The sequence below is a fragment of the Tachysurus fulvidraco genome, chromosome 18, assembly GCF_022655615.1.
Source record: "Tachysurus fulvidraco isolate hzauxx_2018 chromosome 18, HZAU_PFXX_2.0, whole genome shotgun sequence".
Lineage (NCBI taxonomy): Eukaryota > Metazoa > Chordata > Actinopteri > Siluriformes > Bagridae > Tachysurus > Tachysurus fulvidraco.
This window is the reverse complement of record NC_062535.1, coordinates 1,128,891-1,152,015: the sequence shown is the minus strand read 5'-3', so window position 1 is coordinate 1,152,015 and position 23,125 is coordinate 1,128,891. Positions and strand designations below refer to the sequence as shown.

Sequence of the window (23,125 nt, the reverse complement as noted above, 5' to 3'; positions counted from 1 at the left end):
TTTTAAAATTAATTAATTAATTCTGATAATTATAATTATTATTATTATTATTGTTGTTGTAATTATAATAATAATAATAATAATGATGATAATAATAACAAGAATAATGATGATGCTGATGATAATAATACTAACAATAATAACAACAATAATACTAATAATAATAATAATAACAAGAGTAATAATAATGATGATGATAATAATAATAATAATAATAATAATAATAATAATAATAATAATAATTATAATAGTAATTATAACAACAACAATAATAATAATAATAATAATAATAATAATAATAATAATAATAATAATAATAATAATAATAATAACAATAATGATGATAATAATAATAATAATAATAATAATAATAACAATAATGATAATAATAATAATTATAATAATTATAATAGTAATTATAACAACAACAACAATAATAATAATAATAATAATAATAATAATAATCTAACAAAGCCCCTTTTTTACTCAATCCTGCGCACATTAAATTAGATACGTTAAAGACTTGGACGGTTATTAGACAGAATTGCACACGTGGCCCGACGTTTCCTCTAACACGTGATTTCTGTTGTCTTTCAGCTGTATAATCTACATTTACAGCAACACTTTCTCACTGAAACTATAAAGTCTTTGTGAATTTAGTGCCATGATACGTGACTATTGATGCTGCGCATATTGCTGTCGAAATGAACACACCTTTTACTCGGTATCACGTTCCCGTGCCTAGACTCCCTAACGCATGCGCAGTACAGAAACGTCTTTACGGTAAGCGTGTTTACGACAACCGTTACCAAGCGTGCTGATATTCCCGTTAATCCCATCTGTGCTGCTGTTGGGGTTTGTTGTGTTTTTACGGCGGTGTGGATTAAAGGCACTGTTCCATGTTACTGCACCGACTGTAGCGTTGTGCTGCTGCTGCTGCTGCTGCTGAGGGGTTAGCTTTAGCCGAGTTAGCATGCTAGTCACTTTGTGTTACAGTACATAGCTCATTAACAACAAACTGTGCGTTCTGTGCTACATAATATTCACCTGTGTAGTGTTAGTTTGTGTAGCTCACAGTTTGTGTAGCTCACAGTTTGTGTAGTGTTAGTTTGTGTAGCTCACAGTTTGTGTGGTGTTAGTTTGTGTAGCTCACAGTTTGTGTAGCTCACAGTTTGTGTAGCTCACAGTTTGTGTAGCTCACAGTTTGTGTAGCTCACAGTTTGTGTAGTGTTAGTTTGTGTAGCTCACAGTTTGTGTAGTGTTAGTTTGTGTAGCTCACAGTTTGTGTAGTGTTAGTTTGTGTGGTGTTAGTTTGTGTAGTGTTAGTTTGTGTAGCTCACAGTTTGTGTAGTGTTAGTTTGTGTAGTGTTAGTTTGTGTAGTGTTAGTTTGTGTAGTGTTAGTTTGTGTAGCTCACAGTTTGTGTAGTGTTAGTTTGTGTAGCTTACAGTTTGTGTAGCTCAATTTTTGTGGTGTTAGTTTGTGTAGCTAACTGTTTGTGTAGCTCACAGTCAGTTTGTGTGGTGTTAGTTTGTGTAGCTTACAGTCTGTGTAGCTGTGAGTTTGTGTAGCTAAAAGTCTGTTTGTGTAGCTCAGTCTTTGTCTAGCTGTTAGTTTGTGTAGTTCACAGTTTGTGTAGCTGTTAATTTGTGTGGTGTTAGTTTGTGTAGCTAACTGTTTGTGTAGCTAACTGTTTGTGTAGCTAACTGTTTGTGTAGCTAACTGTTTGTGTAGCTAACTGTTTGTGTAGCTAACTGTTTGTGCAGCTGACAGTCTGTTTGTGCAGCTCAGTCTTTGTGTAGCTCAGTCTTTGTGTAGCTCAGTCTTTGTGTAGCTCAGTCTTTGTGTAGCTCAGTCTTTGTGTAGCTCAGTCTTTGTGTAGCTGACAGTTAGTTTGTGTAACTCACACGTCTCTATGATGCGTTCAGGAGCTGTTGGATTTCTGGTGAAACTCCAACCTAGACGTTATACAGCAGTTACTAAGACGCGTGTATGATCTCTGTAAAGCACGTAAACTACAGAAACGTGTTATTGTTGTTTATACACGTTTTATATCGTGTGATTAACTTTGTGTAACCTTTGGAGCTGAATGTAAATGACAGTAAAACTACGTTAGTTAGTTCAGTGTTAACTAATAAATGCATCTGGAAAAAAATTACAGTGTGAAGTGACGGAATTGAGGGAGCTCGTGAAGGCTGCATTAGTGTGGCACGCGCACCGCCGTGTCCGTGATCATGGGAACATAAACGGGGCTTTAAATCACTGCAGCGCGGAAATCTCGCTCTCTACACAACCGAACACGAGCAGAAATGTCAGCCAGCGGCTTCACGGATTTGCGCGACAAGCTGAAGTCGATGACGCCTCACAGGGAGAACCACAAGATCACGAAGGTTCCCGAACACGGCGGTGTTAAGAAGCGCGAGCGCCGCGACTCCGGGGACGCGCGCGAGCAGGAGGAGGAGGAGGAGGCGCGCGCAGCGGAGGTGATCAAAGTGAAGAGCGGCATCACGCAGGCACGTGTCTTTACCCCTGAGGAATGCGCTCGCATTGAGGCGAACATCGACGACGTGGTGGCTAAAGGGGACCGCGGGCTGTACCGGGAGCACACGGTGGACCGCGCGCCGCTGCGGAACAAGTACTTCTTCGGTGAGGGTTACACGTACGGAGCGCAGCTGGAGAAGCGCGGCCCGGGGCAGGAGCGGCTCTACTCTAAAGGCGAGGTGGACGACATCCCGTCCTGGGTGAACGAGCTGGTCATCGAGCCCCTGGTGGCTCGGGGCATCATCCCGGTGGGCTTCGTGAACAGCGCCGTGATTAACGACTACCGACCGGGCGGCTGCATCGTGTCCCACGTGGATCCCATCCACATCTTCGAGCGTCCCATCGTGTCCGTGTCGTTCTTCAGTGACAGCGCGCTCTGCTTCGGCTGTAAGTTCCAGTTCAAACCGATCCGCGTGTCCGAGCCGGTGCTGTGTCTCCCGGTGCGGCGCGGCAGCGTCACGTTACTCAGGTAAACACGTGGATTCAATTCAAGTTTATTTGTATAGCACTTTTTACAATAGACTTTGTCTCAAAGCAGCTTTACAGAACATAAACACAGAGCAGAAGGTAAACATAAGGAATGATAAAAGAAAAAAAATAATAAAAGAAAAAGAATTGACAGAATAAAAAATTCAAGATTATTATTAGATATAAATATAGTTCACAATCTGTATGTATTTATCCCCCTATGATCAGATGACATTCTCACGTGTTATTCCACGTCTCTGATGAGTATTTAACACGTTTCAGTTACATTCAGAGTGTGAAGTTGTTGTTAAAGCTGCCATGTGCACCAGGTGTGTGTGTGTGTGTGTGTCTGTGTGTGTGTGTCTGTGTGTGTGTGTGTGAGAACTGTGTGCTGGAAGTGAAGTATATTTTTAGGTGATGTTTACCTGAACAAGTTATTGATGTTTAAAAATGTTGATCCCGATGCTGCCGGTAGTCGTGAGGTGGACCGTCTGAAACACTAAAGTGCCGCCGCATCACTCGCGTTCATTAGTAATGAAACAAGGGGTTAAAGTCGTGCAGATTTACACACCGCATCACACTGTACATTTCTGTATATTTATATAAACCCTGTGAAGCAGAAAGCTCGCGTCCCCCAGCGTAATCCTGCTGCTTTACATCTGCTCTTATTTCAGTGGCTACGCTGCAGATGACATCACACACTGTATCCGGCCTCAGGACATCAAGCAGCGAAGAGCAGTCATCATCCTCAGGAAGTGAGTGAATAAACACTTCACTCTCTACAGCATTAAAGACTAAAATCATTCACTCCAAATACCGATGTGGAGAAAACTGTAAAACATAAAAACACTGGGGTCTGAGTTACAGGTTAAAACATAAAAACTCCAAAGATAAATCATTCATCGACTTCAGTGTTTATTTTTCAGTTGCCTTTCAACTTTAGGTTGCTTTTTAAGTCATTTTTAAGGTTTTTGCTTTTTTTTTTCTTCATTATATTTGTTTCAAGATTTTTTTTATCAGAACGATTTATAGACCCTGAAAATTATCGCTTGCTAAAAATGAATATAATAAACAATGATGGTTAAGACTTTATGCTTGTGTCCTTAATGATGACAAACCCAGAGATGTTTGTTTAGTTTATTATGAACCTCAGCAGCAGATGAAATAAAAAACCATGTAGCTTGATAACGAACTAAATACTAATCTGTATTTTACAGAGCAGTGTTTAAAACACATGGCAGCTGAAAGTGCTGTACAAATTAAAAGATAAAAATAAATGTGAAAGTAAATTAACATTAAAAAATAAAGTTGTTACAAGCTGCAGCATCGGGACAAAACATGGACATTTAAAGTCAAACATTATTGTCAGGGATTTAAGATCAGGAATCATGATTGGTTGGTTGGTTGATTTCAGGACGAGACCAGATGCCCCTCGTCTGGACACGACGTCTCTCAGCCCTTTCTCCAGTCCCACTTCAGAGCGACGACACGTGCTGAAAGCAAAGCGCTCACACCGCAAAGCAGACCCAGATGCTGCACACAGGCGAGTGATTGTGTGACATCGAGAGTGTGTGCGTGCGTACAAGTGTGTGTGTGTGTGTGTGTGTGTGTGTGTGTGTGGAAACTGATTTAAAAAAGTACATGTGGAGTTTTTTGGTTGATTGGGGGGACAGAGAGAGGGAGGGGGAGAGAGACCGACAGAGAGAGGGAGAGAGACCGAGGGGGAGAGAGAGAGGGAGGGGAAAGAGACAGAGAGACCGACAGGGAGGGGGAGAGACAGAGGGGCAGAGAATCAGAGAGAGGGTGAGACAGGGAAGGAGAGAGACCAAGAGGAAGGGGGAGAGACAGAGAGGGAGGGAGGGAGGGAGGGAGGGGGATATAGAGAGTCTGGTTAGGGACTGAATGTTTGTAGCTGCTCGAACAGTGACAACAGGAACTAATTTAAACATAACATAAAAAGCTGTAATCTGATAAAGAGAGAGTAACTTCTCTCTCTGTCTCTCTCTCTCTCCCTCTTTCTGTCTCTCTCTGTCTCTCTCTCTGTCTCTCAGGCCTCGTATATTAGAGATGGATAAAGAACAGCAGAGGCGTTCGCTCCTCCTCCAGCCGAGTCGTCACGGTGACGACGACGATGACGGCGCCTCAGAGAACTCGTGGAGAAGAGTGGTGAACACGTCATCACACTCGTCCCACACTGAACACACTTCATCTCGCCGAGTGAAGATGAGACGCCACTGAAGACCTCTGACCTTTAACTATTGACTGTTAGACACGTCGTAAACATCAGTGTGTAGTATGGGACAGGCTCCGGGAGGACAGCACGGCGTTACCGCTGGTGTGTTTTATTTATATGCTTTTGTAAGAAGGGGTGTGTGAGTAGTGCGAGATTTTAGTTTTTGACCTCGTTATCCACTTGTTATAGCAGCAGAATAAAAACAAAACTCTGCAGTAACACAATCAAAACAATTTGTTTTGTTTAAAGGTTTAAATATGATCTGCTTTATGCTGTTAATTCATTTCCAGCACCTTTTAATACAAACTTTGGAAGCAGCGTCTCCTCAGTATTATCTACCTGCGAAGGAACTGTCCGTGTCCGAAGACGTGAGTCAGTTCACGAGCCGTCGTGTGCGTGCGTGTGCAGAGTGATTGACAGGGATGCGTCGATACCGTTGTCATCTATGACTCATTGCGTTCTTAATTCTACAGAATTGTGTCGTAGGTCAAACACTACGATGTCGTCTTACTGAACAAGTTACCTGATAACTGTACGGTGTTTAAACAGAGCAACGTCAGTGAGCCACGTGAGTCGTGTGCAACTGTCACACTTCATCATCGTGATCACTTTGGTCAGTTCATGACATTCATTTTAAATGATAACGTGTACCAAAGAAACACATGGTCTACATGGAAAAGGTACCGACGCATTACCTGGTTAGACGAGCAGTGCAGAAGTGATGCACGGAAATGTGTGATGCGTACAGATATGTGCAAAAATAATCGGTTAAGTATGATATCATGAGGCAGTGTTTCTATATTGTGCTGTTCTCATTGCTTTATTTTGTTTTGTTTTGACGGAACAGAGGAAGGACTTTATTTAGGACTCTGTGGGGTTTCAGAGCTCCCGCTACTGGGTGACTTTTGGCAGTATAATGAAATGCCACATGTTTATAGGAAAGAATTAGACACTTATGAATTTCAAGTCAGTATTCTGCTAGAGCTGAAAGATCATTTAAGTATTTCATTTGTTCTGTTGTTGGAAAAAAAAATCCCTTCAGGGTGAGCTGTAAAGTTACGCAGGACATGAGTTTGAGTTAAATTGAGTTGAATTTCTCCCTGTGTGTAAAAAAAAATAAAATAAAAAAATCTATTTTGACAATGACATGAAAAGCTTGTCGTGTGGCTCACTTTAATGAGATGGGTATTTTTGCAGCAAAAATGTACAGACCTGAAACGAAATAAAATATGATTTAAAAAAAAATCTGAATGGTCAGTGATTCTGTTCTAAAGTCATTATGAAGCTCGTTATAAATAAACGTTAGGTTCGTTTTCTATTCCGTTCTACTGCGTTGTTTTCAGCTCCATGATAAATGGCAGATTATATGCAAGTGCTGCTCTTACATGCTGTTGGTTCCATATGAAGTGACTTATAAGGAAGAAACATTAAAAAAATCATTGTTGATCCGTGAAGTTTTTTGTGTGTTAAACTTTTTTTAATATGGAAGGAGTCTCCAGTGTCAGCGCTTATGTAAAGCAGCTCGGGCTTTAAGGGGTTTCCGGTTTGTCAGGAACATGACCTGGTTCATTCATTCATTTTCTACCGCTTATCTCAGGCGTCATCGGGCATCGAGGCAGGATACACCCTGGACGGAGTGCCAACCCATCACAGGGCACACACACACTCTCATTCACTCACACACTACGGACAATTTTCCAGAGATGCCAATCAACCTACCATGCATGTCTTTTTGATCGAGGGAGGAAACCAGAGTACCCGGAGGAAACCCCCGAGGCACGGGGAGAACATGCAAACTCCACACACACAAGGCGGAGGCGGGGATCGAATCCCCAACCCTGGAGGTGTGAGGTGAACGTGCTAACCACTAAGCCACCGTGCCACCATGAAATGGTTTTATTTGTTTATCTTTGAGAGACTGTTTATACTGCACTTTGAGAGACTGTTTATACTGAGAGACTGCATTACTTTATAACAGGGACCTTTTGTAACACGTCCAAAACTGTGATGTACTTGTGATATAAGGGGAATAAAACCCTTCAGCTTCCTCCTGCAGTTGTTTATTACACTTTAATCTGCTCCTTTAAATACATCATCGTTGCTATAGTAACAGCTCAGTCTCATGGAGCTCCACAATACTTTAACAATAATAAAGTTTAATCTATAATCTGATTTTTTTTTTTATTAAACGTCACTTTTAAAACTTTTAAAATAAAATAGCGATTTAGGACCTTCCCTTTAACACGAAACCGTCACGTACGTCACGTCTTGAACTACTACGGGCTACAACAAAGCCTGCACGGTGATTGGGCTACAAGTATGACGTCATAAAAACCTGGCCTCTTATTGGTGTAAAACCACTGCAATCAAACAGTCTGAGCCAATCATCGCTGCTTGTTGATCTCGTTTACGTTAGTTTAGTTAGTTAAATGCACGAAATGACCTCGAGTCATGACGCCAAGTTTAAAGGCTGATTCTCGGCTTGATTTATTAATAATAAAGTGTTTTTAAAGGTAAGATACAAAAATAATAATAATAATAATAATAATAATAATATAAAGCTAAACGCTCGAGTATCAGCAAAGTAGTTAGCAAGAGAGCTAACGAGGCTAACAACAACAACATCGGAGGCGTTATGTAGCATGTAGCATGTAGCTTTGGGGTTAAATATACATCATTTCTGTGTGGAATTTTGTCCTCAAACTGCTTTTGTTTTTGTGTTTAACTGACTTTAACTTTTACACTGAGACTTCAGGTGTTACAGACATTGTAGAATTACACTTATACTCTATATATTAGTATAGAAAGATAGGAACATAAACTTACACAACATGTCTTACAGAAATGATCATTATTTAACAGCAGAAATATATTTGATGTCTTTGATCATGATTATAGGAGCTGCTATGATCCTGGAAGGGGAACCTTTTTATTTTGGTATTTTATTTCTATACAATAATACACGACCTGCTCTCTCTCTCTCTCTCTCTCTCTCTCTCTCTCTGTGTGTGTGTGTGTGTGAGTGTGAGTGTGTGTGCGTGCTGGACCGTGTGCTGGTCCAGTGATGTGTGTGTGTGTTGGACCGTGTGTGTGTTGGATCGTGTGTGTGTGTTGGATCGTGTGTGTGCTGGACTGTGTGCTGGTCCAGTGATGTATGTGTGTGTGTGTGTGTGTGTGTGTGTGTGTGTGTGTGTGTGTGTGTGTGTGTGTGTGTGTGTGTTGGACTGTATGTGTGTGCTGGACCGTGTGTGTGTGTGCTGGACCGTGCTGGTCCAGTGATTGATGGATGTGTGTGTGTGCTGGTCCAGTGATGGATGTGTGTGTGTGTGCTGGTAAAGTGATGGATGTGTGTGTGTGTGTGTGTGTGTGTGTGTGTGTGTGTGTGTGCTGGACTGTGTGTGTATGTGTGTGTGCGTGTGTGTGTTGGACTGTGTGTGTGTGTGTGTGTGTGTGTGTGTGTGTGTGTGTGTGTGTGCGCGCGCGCGCGCGTGCTGGACTGTGTACTGGTCCAGTGGTGATTATTGTACCAGCAGCTCTGACAGTACTGTAGCTGTAAATGCATTCACTTGATCAGTCATTATCTAGTTGTCATGATGTTAATGAACACAAATCGTTCATGTGATATTTGTCTCCAGGTTACAGTCAGTTCACCCAGTTATATCTATAACACTGAATCATTAATATCAGAAGCTGTACACTTTTCTCTGTATTGAAATATTTTAAATGAATATTTTAAAATGCAAAAACACCTTTTATATTGTATGTATATATTAAAAACATGGCATGTTATCATGATTGTCCAAAGTGAGTGAGGGAGAGAGAGAGAGAGAGAGAGAGAGAGAGAGAGTGATCTGATAAAGCAGCAGGTGGAGGCACTAAATTTAGCATGTGATGTCACTTGTCATGGACATGATCTTGTGTGTGTGTGTGTGTGTGTGTGTGTGTGTGTGTGTGTGTGTGTGTGTGTGTGTGTGGTCAGTCTAAATTCACTGATCTAATTAAAATACATTAAATAATGAATAATGAATGTAGAAAGATGTTTTAACAAAGGAATTCAGTACAAATCCTGTGTTTAAGGAGGAAAATGCTCCAGTGTAGAGTAGAGTACATGTGTCACTGTAGTGTAGATGTGTCACTGTAGTGTAGATGTGTCACTGTAGTGTAGATGTGTCACTGTACTGTAGATGTGTCACTGTACTGTAGATGTGTCACTGTACTGTACTGTAGATGTGTCACTGTACTGTACTGTAGATGTGTCACTGTACTGTAGATGTGTCACTGTACTGTAGATGTGTCACTGTACTGTAGATGTGTCACTGTACTGTACTGTAGATGTGTCACTGTACTGTAGATGTGTCACTGTACTGTAGATGTGTCACTGTACTGTAGATGTGTCACTGTACTGTAGATGTGTCACTGTACTGTACTGTAGATGTGTCACTGTACTGTACTGTAGATGTGTCACTGTACTGTACTGTAGATGTGTCACTGTACTGTAGATGTGTCACTGTACTGTAGATGTGTCACTGTACTGTACTGTAGATGTGTCACTGTACTGTACTGTAGATGTGTCACTGTACTGTAGATGTGTCACTGTACTGTACTGTAGATGTGTCACTGTACTGTAGATGTGTCACTGTACTGTAGATGTGTCACTGTACTGTACTGTAGATGTGTCACTGTACTGTAGATGTGTCACTGTACTGTACTGTAGATGTGTCACTGTACTGTACTGTAGATGTGTCACTGTACTGTACTGTAGATGTGTCACTGTACTGTAGATGTGTCACTGTACTGTAGATGTGTCACTGTACTGTACTGTAGATGTGTCACTGTACTGTAGATGTGTCACTGTACTGTAGATGTGTCACTGTACTGTACTGTAGATGTGTCACTGTACTGTACTGTAGATGTGTCACTGTACTGTAGATGTGTCACTGTACTGTAGATGTGTCACTGTACTGTACTGTAGATGTGTCACTGTACTGTACTGTAGATGTGTCACTGTACTGTAGATGTGTCACTGTACTGTAGATGTGTCACTGTACTGTACTGTAGATGTGTCACTGTACTGTACTGTAGATGTGTCACTGTACTGTACTGTAGATGTGTCACTGTACTGTAGATGTGTCACTGTACTGTAGATGTGTCACTGTACTCTAGATGTGTCACTGTACTGTACTGTAGATGTGTCACTGTAGTGTACTGTAGATGTGTCACTGTACTGTACTGTAGATGTGTCACTGTAGTGTAGATGTGTCACTGTACTGTAGATGTGTCACTGTACTGTACTGTAGATGTGTCACTGTAGTGTAGATGTGTCACTGTACTGTAGATGTGTCACTGTACTGTACTGTAGATGTGTCACTGTACTGTAGATGTGTCACTGTAGTGTAGATGTGTCACTGTACTGTACTGTAGAAGGGTAACTGTACTGTACTGTAGTAGGGGAACTGTACTGTAGATGTGTCACTGTACTGTAGATGTGTCACTGTACTGTAGATGTGTCACTGTACTGTACTGTAGATGTGTCACTGTACTGTAGATGTGTCACTGTAGTGTAGATGTGTCACTGTACTGTACTGTAGATGTGTCACTGTACTGTACTGTAGATGTGTCACTGTACTGTAGATGTGTCACTGTACTGTAGATGTGTCACTGTAGTGTAGATGTGTCACTGTACTGTACTGTAGATGTGTCACTGTACTGTAGATGTGTCAATGTATGTATAGATGTGTCACTGTACTGTACTGTGATGTGTCACTGTACTGTACTGTAGATGTGTCAATGAAACTGTAGATGTGTCAACTGTACTGTACTGAGATGTGTCACTGTTACGTAGATGTGTCACTGTACTGTATGTAGATGTTGTCACTGTTAATGTAGATGTGTCATTACTGTACTGTAGATTGTGTCACTTTACTGTATGTAGATGTGTCCACTGTACTGTAGAGTGTCACTGTACTGTAGATTGTGCACCTGTAGTGTAGATGTGTCATTGTACGGTACTGTAGATGTGTCACGTTACTGTACTGTAGATGTGTTAACTTACTGTAGAATGTGTCACTGTACTGTTAATGTAGATGTGGTCAAGTACTGTAGATGTGTCACGTACTGTAGATGTGTCACGTTCTGTACTGTCGATGTGTCACTGTACTGTAGGTAGATGTGTCACTGTACTGTAGATGTGTCACTGTACTGTAGATGTGTCACTGTACTGTAGATGTGTCACTGTACTGTACTGTAGATGTGTCACTGTAGTGTAGATGTGTCACTGTACTGTACTGTAGATGTGTCACTGTACTGTAGATGTGTCACTGTAGTGTAGATGTGTCACTGTACTGTACTGTAGATGTGTCACTGTACTGTAGATGTGTCACTGTACTGTACTGTAGATGTGTCACTGTACTGTAGATGTGTCACTGTACTGTACTGTAGATGTGTCACTGTACTGTAGATGTGTCACTGTACTGTAGATGTGTCACTGTACTGTACTGTAGATGTGTCACTGTACTGTAGATGTGTCACTGTACTGTAGATGTGTCACTGTAGTGTAGATGTGTCACTGTACTGTAGATGTGTCACTGTACTGTACTGTAGATGTGTCACTGTACTGTAGATGTGTCACTGTACTGTACTGTAGATGTGTCACTGTACTGTAGATGTGTCACTGTACTGTACTGTAGATGTGTCACTGTACTGTACTGTAGATGTGTCACTGTACTGTAGATGTGTCACTGTACTGTAGATGTGTCACTGTAGTGTAGATGTGTCACTGTACTGTACTGTAGATGTGTCACTGTACTGTAGATGTGTCACTGTACTGTACTGTAGATGTGTCACTGTACTGTAGATGTGTCACTGTACTGTAGATGTGTCACTGTACTGTACTGTAGATGTGTCACTGTACTGTACTGTAGATGTGTCACTGTACTGTAGATGTGTCACTGTACTGTACTGTAGTTGTGTCACTGTACTGTACTGTAGATGTGTCACTGTACTGTAGATGTGTCACTGTACTGTACTGTAGATGTGTCACTGTACTGTAGATGTGTCACTGTAGTGTAGATGTGTCACTGTACTGTACTGTAGATGTGTCACTGTACTGTAGATGTGTCACTGTACTGTAGATGTGTCACTGTACTGTACTGTAGATGTGTCACTGTACTGTACTGTAGATGTGTCACTGTACTGTAGATGTGTCACTGTACTGTAGATGTGTCACTGTACTGTACTGTAGATGTGTCACTGTACTGTACTGTAGATGTGTCACTGTACTGTAGATGTGTCACTGTACTGTACTGTAGATGTGTCACTGTACTGTAGATGTGTCACTGTACTGTACTGTAGATGTGTCACTGTACTGTAGATGTCACTGTACTGTACTGTAGATGTCACTGTACTGTAGATGTCACTGTACTGTACTGTAGATGTGTCACTGTACTGTAGATGTCACTGTACTGTGATTTTTGCTGAATCTTGCTGGTTATGTTTGGTCTGTTGCAGACAGAGACATGTATTATTCGAGTAAAAGACGGGGTGAAGATGGAATCGGCGCCATCATTGACTTCCTGCTGGCCAACGCCCGACTGGTGCTCGGAGTGGGTGGTGTCGCCGTCCTAGGCATCGCTACATTAGCTGTGAAAAAGGTGAGGATCCTTATAACCGTGTTGGTGACGTTACTGCAGGTGAATGTGTGAAAACTAGTAAATAAGTTATTAATCAGCAGGTTTCTCAACTGCACTAGTGAACTAATGAGAACTAATGATTATTTAGTCATGTTTAATTACGTGTGTGTGTGTGTGTGTGTGTGTGTGTGTGTGTGTGTGTGTGTGTGTGTGTGTGTTAGTGAGAAACCAAAACACAAAGACTGGAGTGTTTTCTTGTCTGCTGACTTATTTTAAACGTTCCAGCTGATCGAACGTGCCGGTCGGCCTCCTGACGAAGAGAATCCTGAGAAGAAGATGACGGACAGCTGGGAGGATCTAAGCCTGGTCAGTTCCTCCCCTAAACTGCTGCAGAAAGGCATCGAGGGTGTGGTGATAAAACAAATTCCTGCAGCCTCCAAGAAAGGTGTGTAGCACACGGAGTGCTGAGAATTTCTCACAACAAACAGGTCTGAAGTAGAGCGTGTGCTGGACATGTTCAGTCCCAGAGGGGGTGTGTGTGTGAGTGCACGTGTGTGTGTGTGTTTGTGTGTGAGTGCACACGTGTGCGTTTGTGTGTGTGTGTTTGTGTGTGAGTGCACGTGTGTGTGTGTGTGTGAGTGCACTTGTGAGTGCACGTGTGTGTGTGTGAGTGCACGTGTGTGTGTGTGTGAGTGCACGTGTGTGTGTGTGTGAGTGCACGTGTGTGTGTGTGTGAGTGCACGTGTGTGTGTGTGTGAGTGCACGTGTGTGTGTGTGTGAGTGCACGTGTGTGTGTGTGTGTGAGTGCACGTGTGTGTGTGTGTGAGTGCACGTGTGTGTGTGTGTGAGTGCACGTGTGCATGTGAGTGCACGTGTGTGTGTGTGAGTGCACGTGTGTGTGTGTGTGTGAGTGCACGTGTGTGTGTGTGTGTGTGTGTGAGTGCTCGTGTGTGTGTGTGTGTGTGTGTGTGAGTGCACGTGTGTGTGTGTGTGTGTGTGAGTGCTCGTGTGTGTGTGTGTGTGTGAGTGCACGTGTGTGTGTGTGTGTGTGAGTGCACGTGTGTGTGTGTGTGTGTGAGTGCACGTGTGTGTGTGTGTGTGTGAGTGCACGTGTGTGTGTGTGTGTGTGAGTGCACGTGTGTGTGTGTGTGTGTGAGTGCACGTGTGTGTGTGTGAGTGCACGTGTGTGTGTGTGTGTGAGTGCACGTGTGTGTGTGTGTGTGAGTGCACGTGTGTGTGAGTGCACGTGTGTGTGAGTGCGTGTGTGTGTGTGTGTGGGTGCACGTGTGTGTATGTGTGTGTGAGTGCACGTGTGTGTGTGTGTGTGTGTGTGTGTGTGTGTGTGTGTGTGTGTGTGTGTGTGTGTGTGAGTGCACGTGTGTGTGTGTGTGTGTGGGTGCACGTGTGGGTGCACGTGTGTGTGTGGAATAAATATATTTCACTTTAAAGCAGATGGTCAGTATGCAGTGTGATGGACGACAATCATTTCTCCTTTTGTTCTGCCCCCCCCCCACGCACTCCCCCCCCCCCCCAGCTGACCTGTCTCAGTCTGCAACTCAGAGCCAATCTCAGACTCAGAAGCCCAGCTCAGACGTGTCTCAGACACGCAGACGGTTAGACCTGTGTGTGTCGACCTTCTCAGAACGACTGGAGCAGTATTACCGAACACGTGTGTGTCTGTCCGCGGGCGAAGTGTCCCGAGCTCAACAGAGGGCGCTAGACATCGCTACAGAGATCCAGGCTTTCCTGCTCTCCAAACACCCTGACATGCCCCGGGGGGAGATGACGTTAGCGGGGTCGCTGCTCGACAACCTGCAGGTGGTCAGGGCAGATCATGCCTGCCTGCTGGTTCCACTACAGGTAGCAGGTCTCAGTCCTTTTGTAGAGCACAAACTTTAAGGTTACAGGGAACATCTACAGGACCTCCGGCACCGGAGACTCCTTCCATAAACGTTAAGCATCTTCGGATAGAACGCTTTAAGTACAGCGTCTGCCATGTGACTAAAGGAATTATACTGTATTTGTCTTGTGACTAGTTTCAGTGGCACTGCTACAGATAATGAATCAACACCTGCTGACCAATCAGAATCGAGAAATCAGCAGCGCTGTGGTTTTGGTTTGTTTAGACATCATATTTGTATCCTAATTCCTGACCCACCTGTTATTTTATGTGTGTGTGTGTGTGTGTGTGTGTGTGTGTGTGTGTGTGTGTGTGTGTGTGTAGCTGGAACCCAGTCTGTGGACCCCGATAGCAGGAGAGGACACGTTTCTTGGCCATCCTCAGTACTGCATGTTACGCCGAGAAAACCTTGAGTACTTCCCCCGTGGGCGGAGCTACTGGGACAGACACCTCCTCGGCGGCTACCTCTCGTCACAGCTCATCGCTGAGCAACTACGCAAATCAATAACAGAGTCCATGAACTGGCCATCACTGAGTGGAACCCTGGAGTGCGAGGTGCGCCCGGTGCTTGGGTCTCCCGCCCTAAAGCTGGAAATACAAGGTCTAAGAGAAAGTAGACATCATTTTGACGAAGAGCAGCTGTTTATTAGCATTCTGCCGACCGTTCGCTTGGGGGACATGACGCTAACGGCACAGCCAGAAATCACCGGCTCGTTCGACTACGTGTGGTACCAGAGCTTCTACACCAGAGAAACCGCTCGACTGGCCAGCCTCGACCAATCAGAAGGGGAGACGGGCGTTCGAAGGAAGTGCCTCAAGACGCTAAAGGCAGTGTGTAGGAACTGCCCCACCCTCCACAAACTGACCGGCGCACAGCTCAGCAACCTCATCCTGCACATGAGTGAGAAGGAGTCTGATTGGTCAGAGTCTGCGTTCGCTGATAGATTCCAGCAGGCCATCACAGAGCTGATTGGCTACCTGGAGACGGGCTTCCTGCCCAGTTACTTTAAACCTGCAGTGAATCTTCTGCAGGGCTTCACCGAGGACGACATCGACGAGATGGGCTTCATGCTCTACTGTGCCGTGAGCGAGCCTGAGATACTGCTCATATAATGTGCTGGGCTTCTAACACACACACACACAATCTTTTGACATGTGAGTTGATGGTGATGTGCTCACTTTATCCGAAGCTGGTTTAGTGCCACTGCAACCAAAGATGCCCAACACCAAATCTGTCGGCGAGAGACGTTTCTGACCGAAGTGTTTGAAATCATCCAATAGGAGGACAGAATTGTATAAGCCCAAACCTGCAGGACAGCAACAAATACAATAGGAAAAGTAAATGTTACATGTTGAATCGCTTCATCGCAGGAAGAGAGACGGACAGTTTCAGATTCCTTCGTCCTTACTACATAAAGAACACTGTGAAGAACCGACGTTCGTGTCGTCTTTTATCTGGAGATAAACACCAAAACGTGTTCTACAAAGATTTAAAGTCTGGGTTCTTCTTCAGGCACGACATCACCGTCACGTCACGGAGGGTGCGATCTGACGGGACGAGAACGTAGCCATGAGATTGTTAGAGAATTTGTTTGCATTGCACTTTAACAAACTGCTGTACAAATTACAAACCGCACCTTTAAAGCAGGTAGTAATCCATAGCATTTAAACAGAACCTAAAGCAGATATTTTTAGCGTGAACTGCTGTAGACCCGAGACACACTCGCCCAGCGTGAGATACGAATGTGTGTGTTTTACAGCTCACAACAAACCAGGGGCTGGAAAATCATGTAGCCGCAAATCTATATTAAGTAAATAAAAAGTATTTTGAATAAAGACTCGGGTGGTGATTTTGCTTTAATTAAAAAGTCTCGAATGCTAATTGTGTGATTGTTCAGTGTTATTTCCTAAGAAGCTGTCATGTCATGTCATTGAGGGCTTGTTAGCGGGTTAATTAGCTTAAAGCCTCTTAACGTAAAACGATGTGGAATTTGTAGATGGTCCCTTAGCTATAAAGGGTTTTCTTTAATTGTTAAAAGGTGATGAATTTACTGGACAATAATAAAGTTGTAGCAGATTGTTTTAGTTGTGAATAACAACAATAGGAAAATATACAAGTTGGTTTAATTCAATTGAACTTTTATTCACTTTAAGCAACTGCTAAGATTTTTGTGGATATTCAGGGTTTCCATTATTTAAAAATAATAAAAAGTAATGATGATGATGATAATCAGTGTTGTAATGTAACGGAGCACAAACACGTCGTTACTGTACTTCAGTAGAAATGTCACGTATCTGTACTTTACTTCGCTATTAAAATTTGTGACAACTTTCACTTTTACTCCACAACATTTCCGAGATAAAATGTAAACTTTTACTCCGTTATATTCCCACTAAACATCTTCGTTACTCGTTACTACAAAATAAAGTCAGCAGAAATGTGTGTGACTGTAATAAGGGAGGTTTGGTGTATCACTGCTCCTAGATTGTATTACGCTCCGCAGGCTGTACGGAGAAGCACAGGTACGCGCAGCGTGCACGCGCAGTCAGAGCTGGGGGCGTTTATCTATAACGGGGGCAACCAAAAGCAGTGAAATGTCACTATTCTTATTACCAGAGTTGTAGCACAAACTAAATATTAATGCAAGATCAATACTAAATAAAAATAATATTTATTGATTTGGTCTTTGTGAATATTAGTTTATTAATGACGTCATTCATTAGACACACTGTTTGTAGAGAATACACACACACATGAACTGATCTGATTCAAGACTGACATCATTACATCATGCATAAAATTTTGGTGTCCATAACTTTTGGCTTACTGTGTAGTCATATAATATATAATATAAAACTCTTCTTGTTTTAAATTCTCACTGAGGGATAAAACCCCTAAAGATGAAACCCTAGAACTGCCCCTGATCTTATACCTACTGAAAATCACTGACTTTTTACTTTTTACTTTTACTTCAAATACTTAAGCACATTAAATATCAGAAAATGACTTTTGATACTTAAGTACAGTAAATATCAGATAGTTTAAGACTTTTACTTCAGTAATATTCTAAAAGGTGACTTTCACTTCTACTGAAGTCTTTTTCTAGTCTGATACCTGTACTTTTACTCGAGTCTTGCTTTATAGTACTTTATACAACACTGATAATAATAATAATAATAATAATAATAATAATAATAATAATAATAATAATAATAATAAATGCTTATTCATCCAGAGTAAGCAGGAAAATAATTCTGTCTCGAGAGCAAATCAAGATTAGTGCACACCGGCTCGTGCACACCGGCGCGTGCACCGGGGAGTTTAGTACACTAGTCCTGAATGTCAAACACACCACCGTCCCCCCTCCTCCCGTGACACACACCCACACTCTCTCACACACACACACACACACACACACACACACACACACACACACACACACACACACACACACACACACACACACCTCCCCCCTCCCGTGCGGTCACGTGGATTGAGACGACACCAGTTTCAGTTACCGACGTTTGGTCACCGGACGCCTCGCGCTGTTTACTTCTAAACGTGATGCACGGATCTTCACCAGAGTCGCAGTTGGATCCCGGTGTGATTTCAGATCTACAAGTCTGATCCTCCGGAGCTTTTTCTCTGTTCCTGACCGAAAGGGAAACGCAATGAATCCGAATCATTCATCCGGTAAATATCCAACACGTTATGTTTACAATCACCGGAGACGTGACTGATCCTCAGGAGGAAGACGAGCCGACACACTGCACTAATAAAGGTACTTCCTGTTTATATACACTGTAGGCTAATAACTAGTTATAATAACATCATGATTGGATCTCCAGACTTATTGGCTTTCACAACAGAGACTGATTTCCTGGAACAATCCACAGAATCTCTTGGACTTCCAGCTGATCTGTCTGTTCCTCTGTATCTACACTCAGAAGATTTCTCACCGTGGTCAAAGACGTCCAGCGTGAGCTTCAATAAGGATTTTATACTTATATCAGAGTTTTCCGAGCAAGTTGGTCCTCAGCCGTTACTAACCATTCCGGACACCACGGCATGTGGCTCGTTCGATCTGAACCACTTCTCGCTCAGGATAATGTCAGTAGACTACCAGACCACGTTCGCTGGTCCTGCCGGTTACACACATGCGAAACTGAACTTTGTAGAAGACTCTAAAGTGGTTCTGGGAGATTCTAGAGAAGGAGCTTATGCCTATGTGCACCATCTGACACTGTATGACCTGGAAGCCCGAGGGTTTGTCCGGCCGTTCTGCATGGCCTACGTGTCGTCCGAAGAGGAAAAAATCATGCATCGTTTTCGGCATCTATCTGCAATGTTCTCCAAAGCTTCTGAGTGTCTGAAGACTGGAAATAGGAAGAACTTTGCCAACGAAGTGGACAAAAAACTCTCAGACTTGGAATATACTAGATTAATACTGCTGGGGGAGATGAACAGAGATGGGCTTAGTAAAGTCCAAGCTGGTGTGAAGAAGGGAACGGAAACGAATAGCAGAGCTACAGAGGAAAGGGAAAATAAAGATAACAGGAACAGTGGAATGTTGCTGACCAAAACAGAAGAGGAATTGAAAGAGAAAGAAAGATGTAGACTGTCGTTTATGGAAGTCGACAGAAACGACAGAATGCCAGGACCCGATAAAAGGGGAAATGAACCAGAATGTGACTTGGTTTATAAAAACAAATCAGAAAAAGATCAAGTCTTTGAGCAGCCCGAGGAAACCAAGGAAGGTCCGAGTGCAGCATGTAAGTCAGTCATGTGGGCTAATAAAGCAGAGGAGTTGGCTCATGTGGAAAAAGCCATTCAGGAACACAGAGATCTTTTAAAACAAATCACCTCCTACCCAAACAGGAAGCTCAGAGACCCACAGTTCCTACCATATGAGCCAGATGATGCCTTTCATTCTCTAGACTCTAATCTAGACCCCAACATGCTGTGGAGCCCGGAATCAAAGGGGGAATGCAACAATTGCTCACATGCCCCATTACACACGCCACAACTGGTGAGCTTGAGCATGTGTCGACAGTTTGACAAGCGTCTGAAGAACCTGGATGAGCTGTGTGACGAGTACTTCCTGCAGCAGGCACTGAAACAGCTCCACTCCATTGAGAGGAGTTTTCGTGGAGACAATAGCCGCCTGCTCTCAAAGCAACGGACTCAAATCTTGCTCAGTCACCTAAAGTCTACGAATTTCCTATTTGAAGATGTGTGTGACCTGGAGGCAGAGGTGGGGCAGCAGTTATCCAGATTGCAACCTCGGTCGGCACGGCTTCCTCCTGTTTCTCCGCTACACAGCGAACCTGTAAGTCTAGACTCTTACACGTCATGTGTGGAAATGGTGCCAATCAGGCTCGAGCTCCGACAGAACGGACCAGACTCCGTTCCGACCTCACCATGTGACGAACCGCCATCGACACCAAACTTCTCAAAGGAAGGCAACTGTAAGAATGAGGAGGTTTGTGTGCAGATGAAGGATAGCATAAGCAGTGGAGAGAGTATCGAGGTGCTAGCAACAGAGAAGTCCTTTAAAACTCATTCTCCATTTTATGCCATGGAGACGGTTCTGCAGAGACCATCAGTGTCTTCTGAAGGACGGAAAAGAACAGTAGTCACTCAACGGACAAACAGCGAGGATAGCATCGAGGTGCTTAACTTTACAGACTCGATCATACCAGACGATCTGAGGGCTTCGTGCTCTTCTGCCATCTATGAGGAAACCCCAGAGCATGCTGGAGAACAGAATGATGATCGTATGCACAGTGCTGAAGATGTTCTGGTTCCCCAGAGCTCCCCAAGCAGCCCTAATTTAGTCATAAACCCATCAGAACCCGACATGAGCTTGGATTTGTGTTCTTTTGGTGCTCGGTCTCCTGTAAGTGAACACGGCTCCTTCCAAGACAGACCTTTCTTATTTACACCAGATGAGCTGTCAGATTGCACCAGTTACCGCAGCCTTGGCTCCACAGGATCTACACCGTCTCTCGATTTCCGTGGGGAAAAAAGTGCCGCCAGGAGTCGGAGAAAGTGCGCCAGGTTGGGACACGCGGCTCTGAATTTCTTACGGCAGTTTCCGTTCGCTCGACACGCCGTGTATAGCTTGTTGATTGGCCGAACGGTGGTGGTACTGGGCAGTGAGGAAAGAGCGGTCAGACAGATGGTCAGAGCACTTACCATGTATACACCACATCTGGGGAGGTGCAGAGAAAACATCCAGCCCTGGACGTCCGGCGCTTTACAGATCACTGACCTGCTAACCTGGAAACTCGTCGGCTACAACAGGTACGTTTTTAAAGCCGAGACTAAACGTTCTCACGTCAGCGTAAAGTTAGGAATCAGTATTGTATTATAGTTTCAGGAAGGAGTCTCCAGTGTCAGAGCTTTGTATCAATCAGAATCGTTTTCACTTCTTAGTAAAAGAGGAATAAAATACAGAGGATTGCTGTTCAGCTTCATGCCAAATCGTTACTGTTTATTTCTGATCAACCTCAAGTTTTTATTAAACGACTGATTGTGACCGAAAACAATATCTATAGTAAATATTAATCCTTTATTAACGTAACCCTTTCCCCCCCCCAGATCGGCTTTTCCGTCATCTCTCGGCATGCCTCCTTCCCTAGTTCGTTTTAGTCGCTACCTCAGCGTACTGGATGTGGACCAGAAGACCTTACGCTGCCCGGCTTATAAAGGTTCTCTGATTTGTCCGTTGTTGGATGCGAGGACTCACTCCATGCGTGGTACCACCTACTTCCTGTATGCACAGAGTACAATCCAGCAGCTCGTGTCTAGAGCGTTCCTTTTCACCTTCTCTCGGGAGCTCCGGCATCCCAGCGACCCGAGCGTAGAGGTCAGGCCTGAGCACATCTTCGGAGAGTTCCATAACGATGACCTGAAGATCTTCCGCTATCTTTCAGACCTCATCACACAACATGTGACAGGAACCTCGCCCCCGGTCCTGAGATTCAGCTACACCGCTAGCACGGTTTTCAAAATCTGACACTGAAAATGACAAAACACTGCTATCCTGCTGCTAGCCTAGCATAACAAAGTTCTCTTAAGTTTGTTTATTTATTGCTTTTTAGACTGTTTAAACTCATTAATGCAAAAAAAAAACAAAAAAACTCGGACCTAATGCTGTCTAATCTTTGCCTGGTCGGATTCTACAGGGTGTGTAGTATTTTATTATAGACTTAGCTCCAAACCGTGTGAGAACTCCTGGCCTGATTTCTCCATCCGCCGGAGAAACACACTAATCTCAGTGTACGTAGCAATCCTAAAGCCCCCAAATCCACATATCCTTGTGATTATTTTATTGACTGCCAGAACAGATGGACATGTGCTTGTGGTGTTGGGGAAAAGCTCACATTGCAGCATCCTCACGTTTAATGCACACTCGGTACCGTGTAAGATATCGTGTGCTGTGTGACGTCTGGACAGACGTCTGCACACAGACGCCGCTCAGGGAAGTGAAACTAAATACTACGAATTAGTTCAACTTGACAAACCTGCTTGAGGTTATTAAGAACAGCTGTAACTTCGTCCGAATATCCGATCAGCCAATCACGTGGCAGCAGAACCCGTGTGGATCCATCAGTTCCAGTACTAAAGCCAGGTGATGTTCATCTACTCCAGCTGCTGACAGGAGTGGATCCAGATGTGGCCTCCTGCTCTTCTGTGTGTCTGGAGGTGTTCTTTATCCCCACAGTTATAAAGAGTGGCTTTGAGTTACCGTAGCCTTCCTGTCACCTCCATCCAGGCGACTCATTCTGTTAGAGAGCAGCAGCTTCTGAAACACTCAAATCACCTGAGCTGAATCTGCAGGAGGTTTTGTCTTTGCTGCTGTTACATGATTGGCTGATTAAAGACGTGTCCTCACGAGCAGGTGTAGAAGCGTACAGTGTAAATCACGATATGATACTGAACACTTTAATTCTGCATGTTTAGAGAAAATGATGATGAATTATGAGTGGATGTGTGTGTGTGTGTGTGTGTGTGTGTGTGTGTGTGTGTGTGTGTGTGAGAGAGAGAGAGAGAGAGAGAGAGAGAGAGAGAGAGAGAGAGAGAGAGTGTAAAGTACAGCTCAGCACCAGACTGTGTTAAACACTGGTGTGTGTGTGTGTGTGAGAGAGAGAGAGAGAGAGAGAGAGAGAGAGAGAGAGAGAGAGAGAGAGTGTGTAAACTACAGCTCAGCACTAGACTGTATTAAACACTGGTGTGTGTGTAAGTGTGAGAGAGTGTGTGTGTGTGTTGTAGACTTCACATGAGAGAGTGTGTGTGTGTGTTGTAGACTTCACATGAGAGAGTGTGTGTGTGTGTGTTGTAGACTTCACA

General features: G+C 43.5%; 3 protein-coding genes across 7 annotated transcripts; all 3 read left to right on the top strand.

Annotated features, from left to right (window-relative positions):
* The first annotated feature begins 660 nt into the window (after positions 1–660).
* On the top strand, positions 661–6,486 carry alkbh5 (alkB homolog 5, RNA demethylase). 3 transcript variants are annotated; one of them, XM_027142963.2, is made up of 5 exons: positions 661–783; positions 2,161–3,009; positions 3,683–3,763; positions 4,423–4,551; positions 5,060–6,486. In XM_027142963.2, the coding sequence occupies exons 2-5, from the start codon at positions 2,309–2,311 to the stop codon at positions 5,244–5,246; spliced, it is 1,098 nt and encodes a 365-aa protein (XP_026998764.2). In that variant the 5' UTR covers positions 661–783; positions 2,161–2,308; the 3' UTR covers positions 5,247–6,486. The 3 variants fall into 3 exon arrangements, with proteins under 3 accessions (XP_026998764.2, XP_026998756.2, XP_026998750.2); XM_027142955.2 differs by lacking the exon at positions 661–783 and adding an exon at positions 790–952; XM_027142949.2 differs by lacking the exon at positions 661–783 and having other exon boundaries at positions 1,358–3,009.
* Positions 6,487–7,620: 1,134 nt separating this feature from the next.
* Positions 7,621–16,608, top strand: mief2 (mitochondrial elongation factor 2). Of its 2 annotated transcripts, none has more exons than XM_027143069.2 (5): positions 7,621–7,754; positions 12,748–12,890; positions 13,155–13,314; positions 14,404–14,729; positions 15,094–16,608. In XM_027143069.2, exons 2-5 carry the CDS (start codon positions 12,756–12,758, stop codon positions 15,880–15,882), a joined length of 1,410 nt encoding a protein of 469 aa, XP_026998870.1. In that variant the 5' UTR covers positions 7,621–7,754; positions 12,748–12,755; the 3' UTR covers positions 15,883–16,608. The 2 variants fall into 2 exon arrangements, with proteins under 2 accessions (XP_026998870.1, XP_047658792.1); XM_047802836.1 differs by lacking the exon at positions 7,621–7,754 and adding an exon at positions 8,140–8,178.
* A 1,635-nt stretch (positions 16,609–18,243) lies between these two features.
* On the top strand, positions 18,244–23,125 carry smcr8b (Smith-Magenis syndrome chromosome region, candidate 8b). 2 transcript variants are annotated; one of them, XM_047802769.1, is made up of 3 exons: positions 18,244–18,551; positions 18,667–21,076; positions 21,374–23,125. In XM_047802769.1, the coding sequence occupies exons 1-3, from the start codon at positions 18,482–18,484 to the stop codon at positions 21,789–21,791; spliced, it is 2,898 nt and encodes a 965-aa protein (XP_047658725.1). In that variant the 5' UTR covers positions 18,244–18,481; the 3' UTR covers positions 21,792–23,125. The 2 variants fall into 2 exon arrangements, with proteins under 2 accessions (XP_047658725.1, XP_026998857.2); XM_027143056.2 differs by having other exon boundaries at positions 18,245–21,076.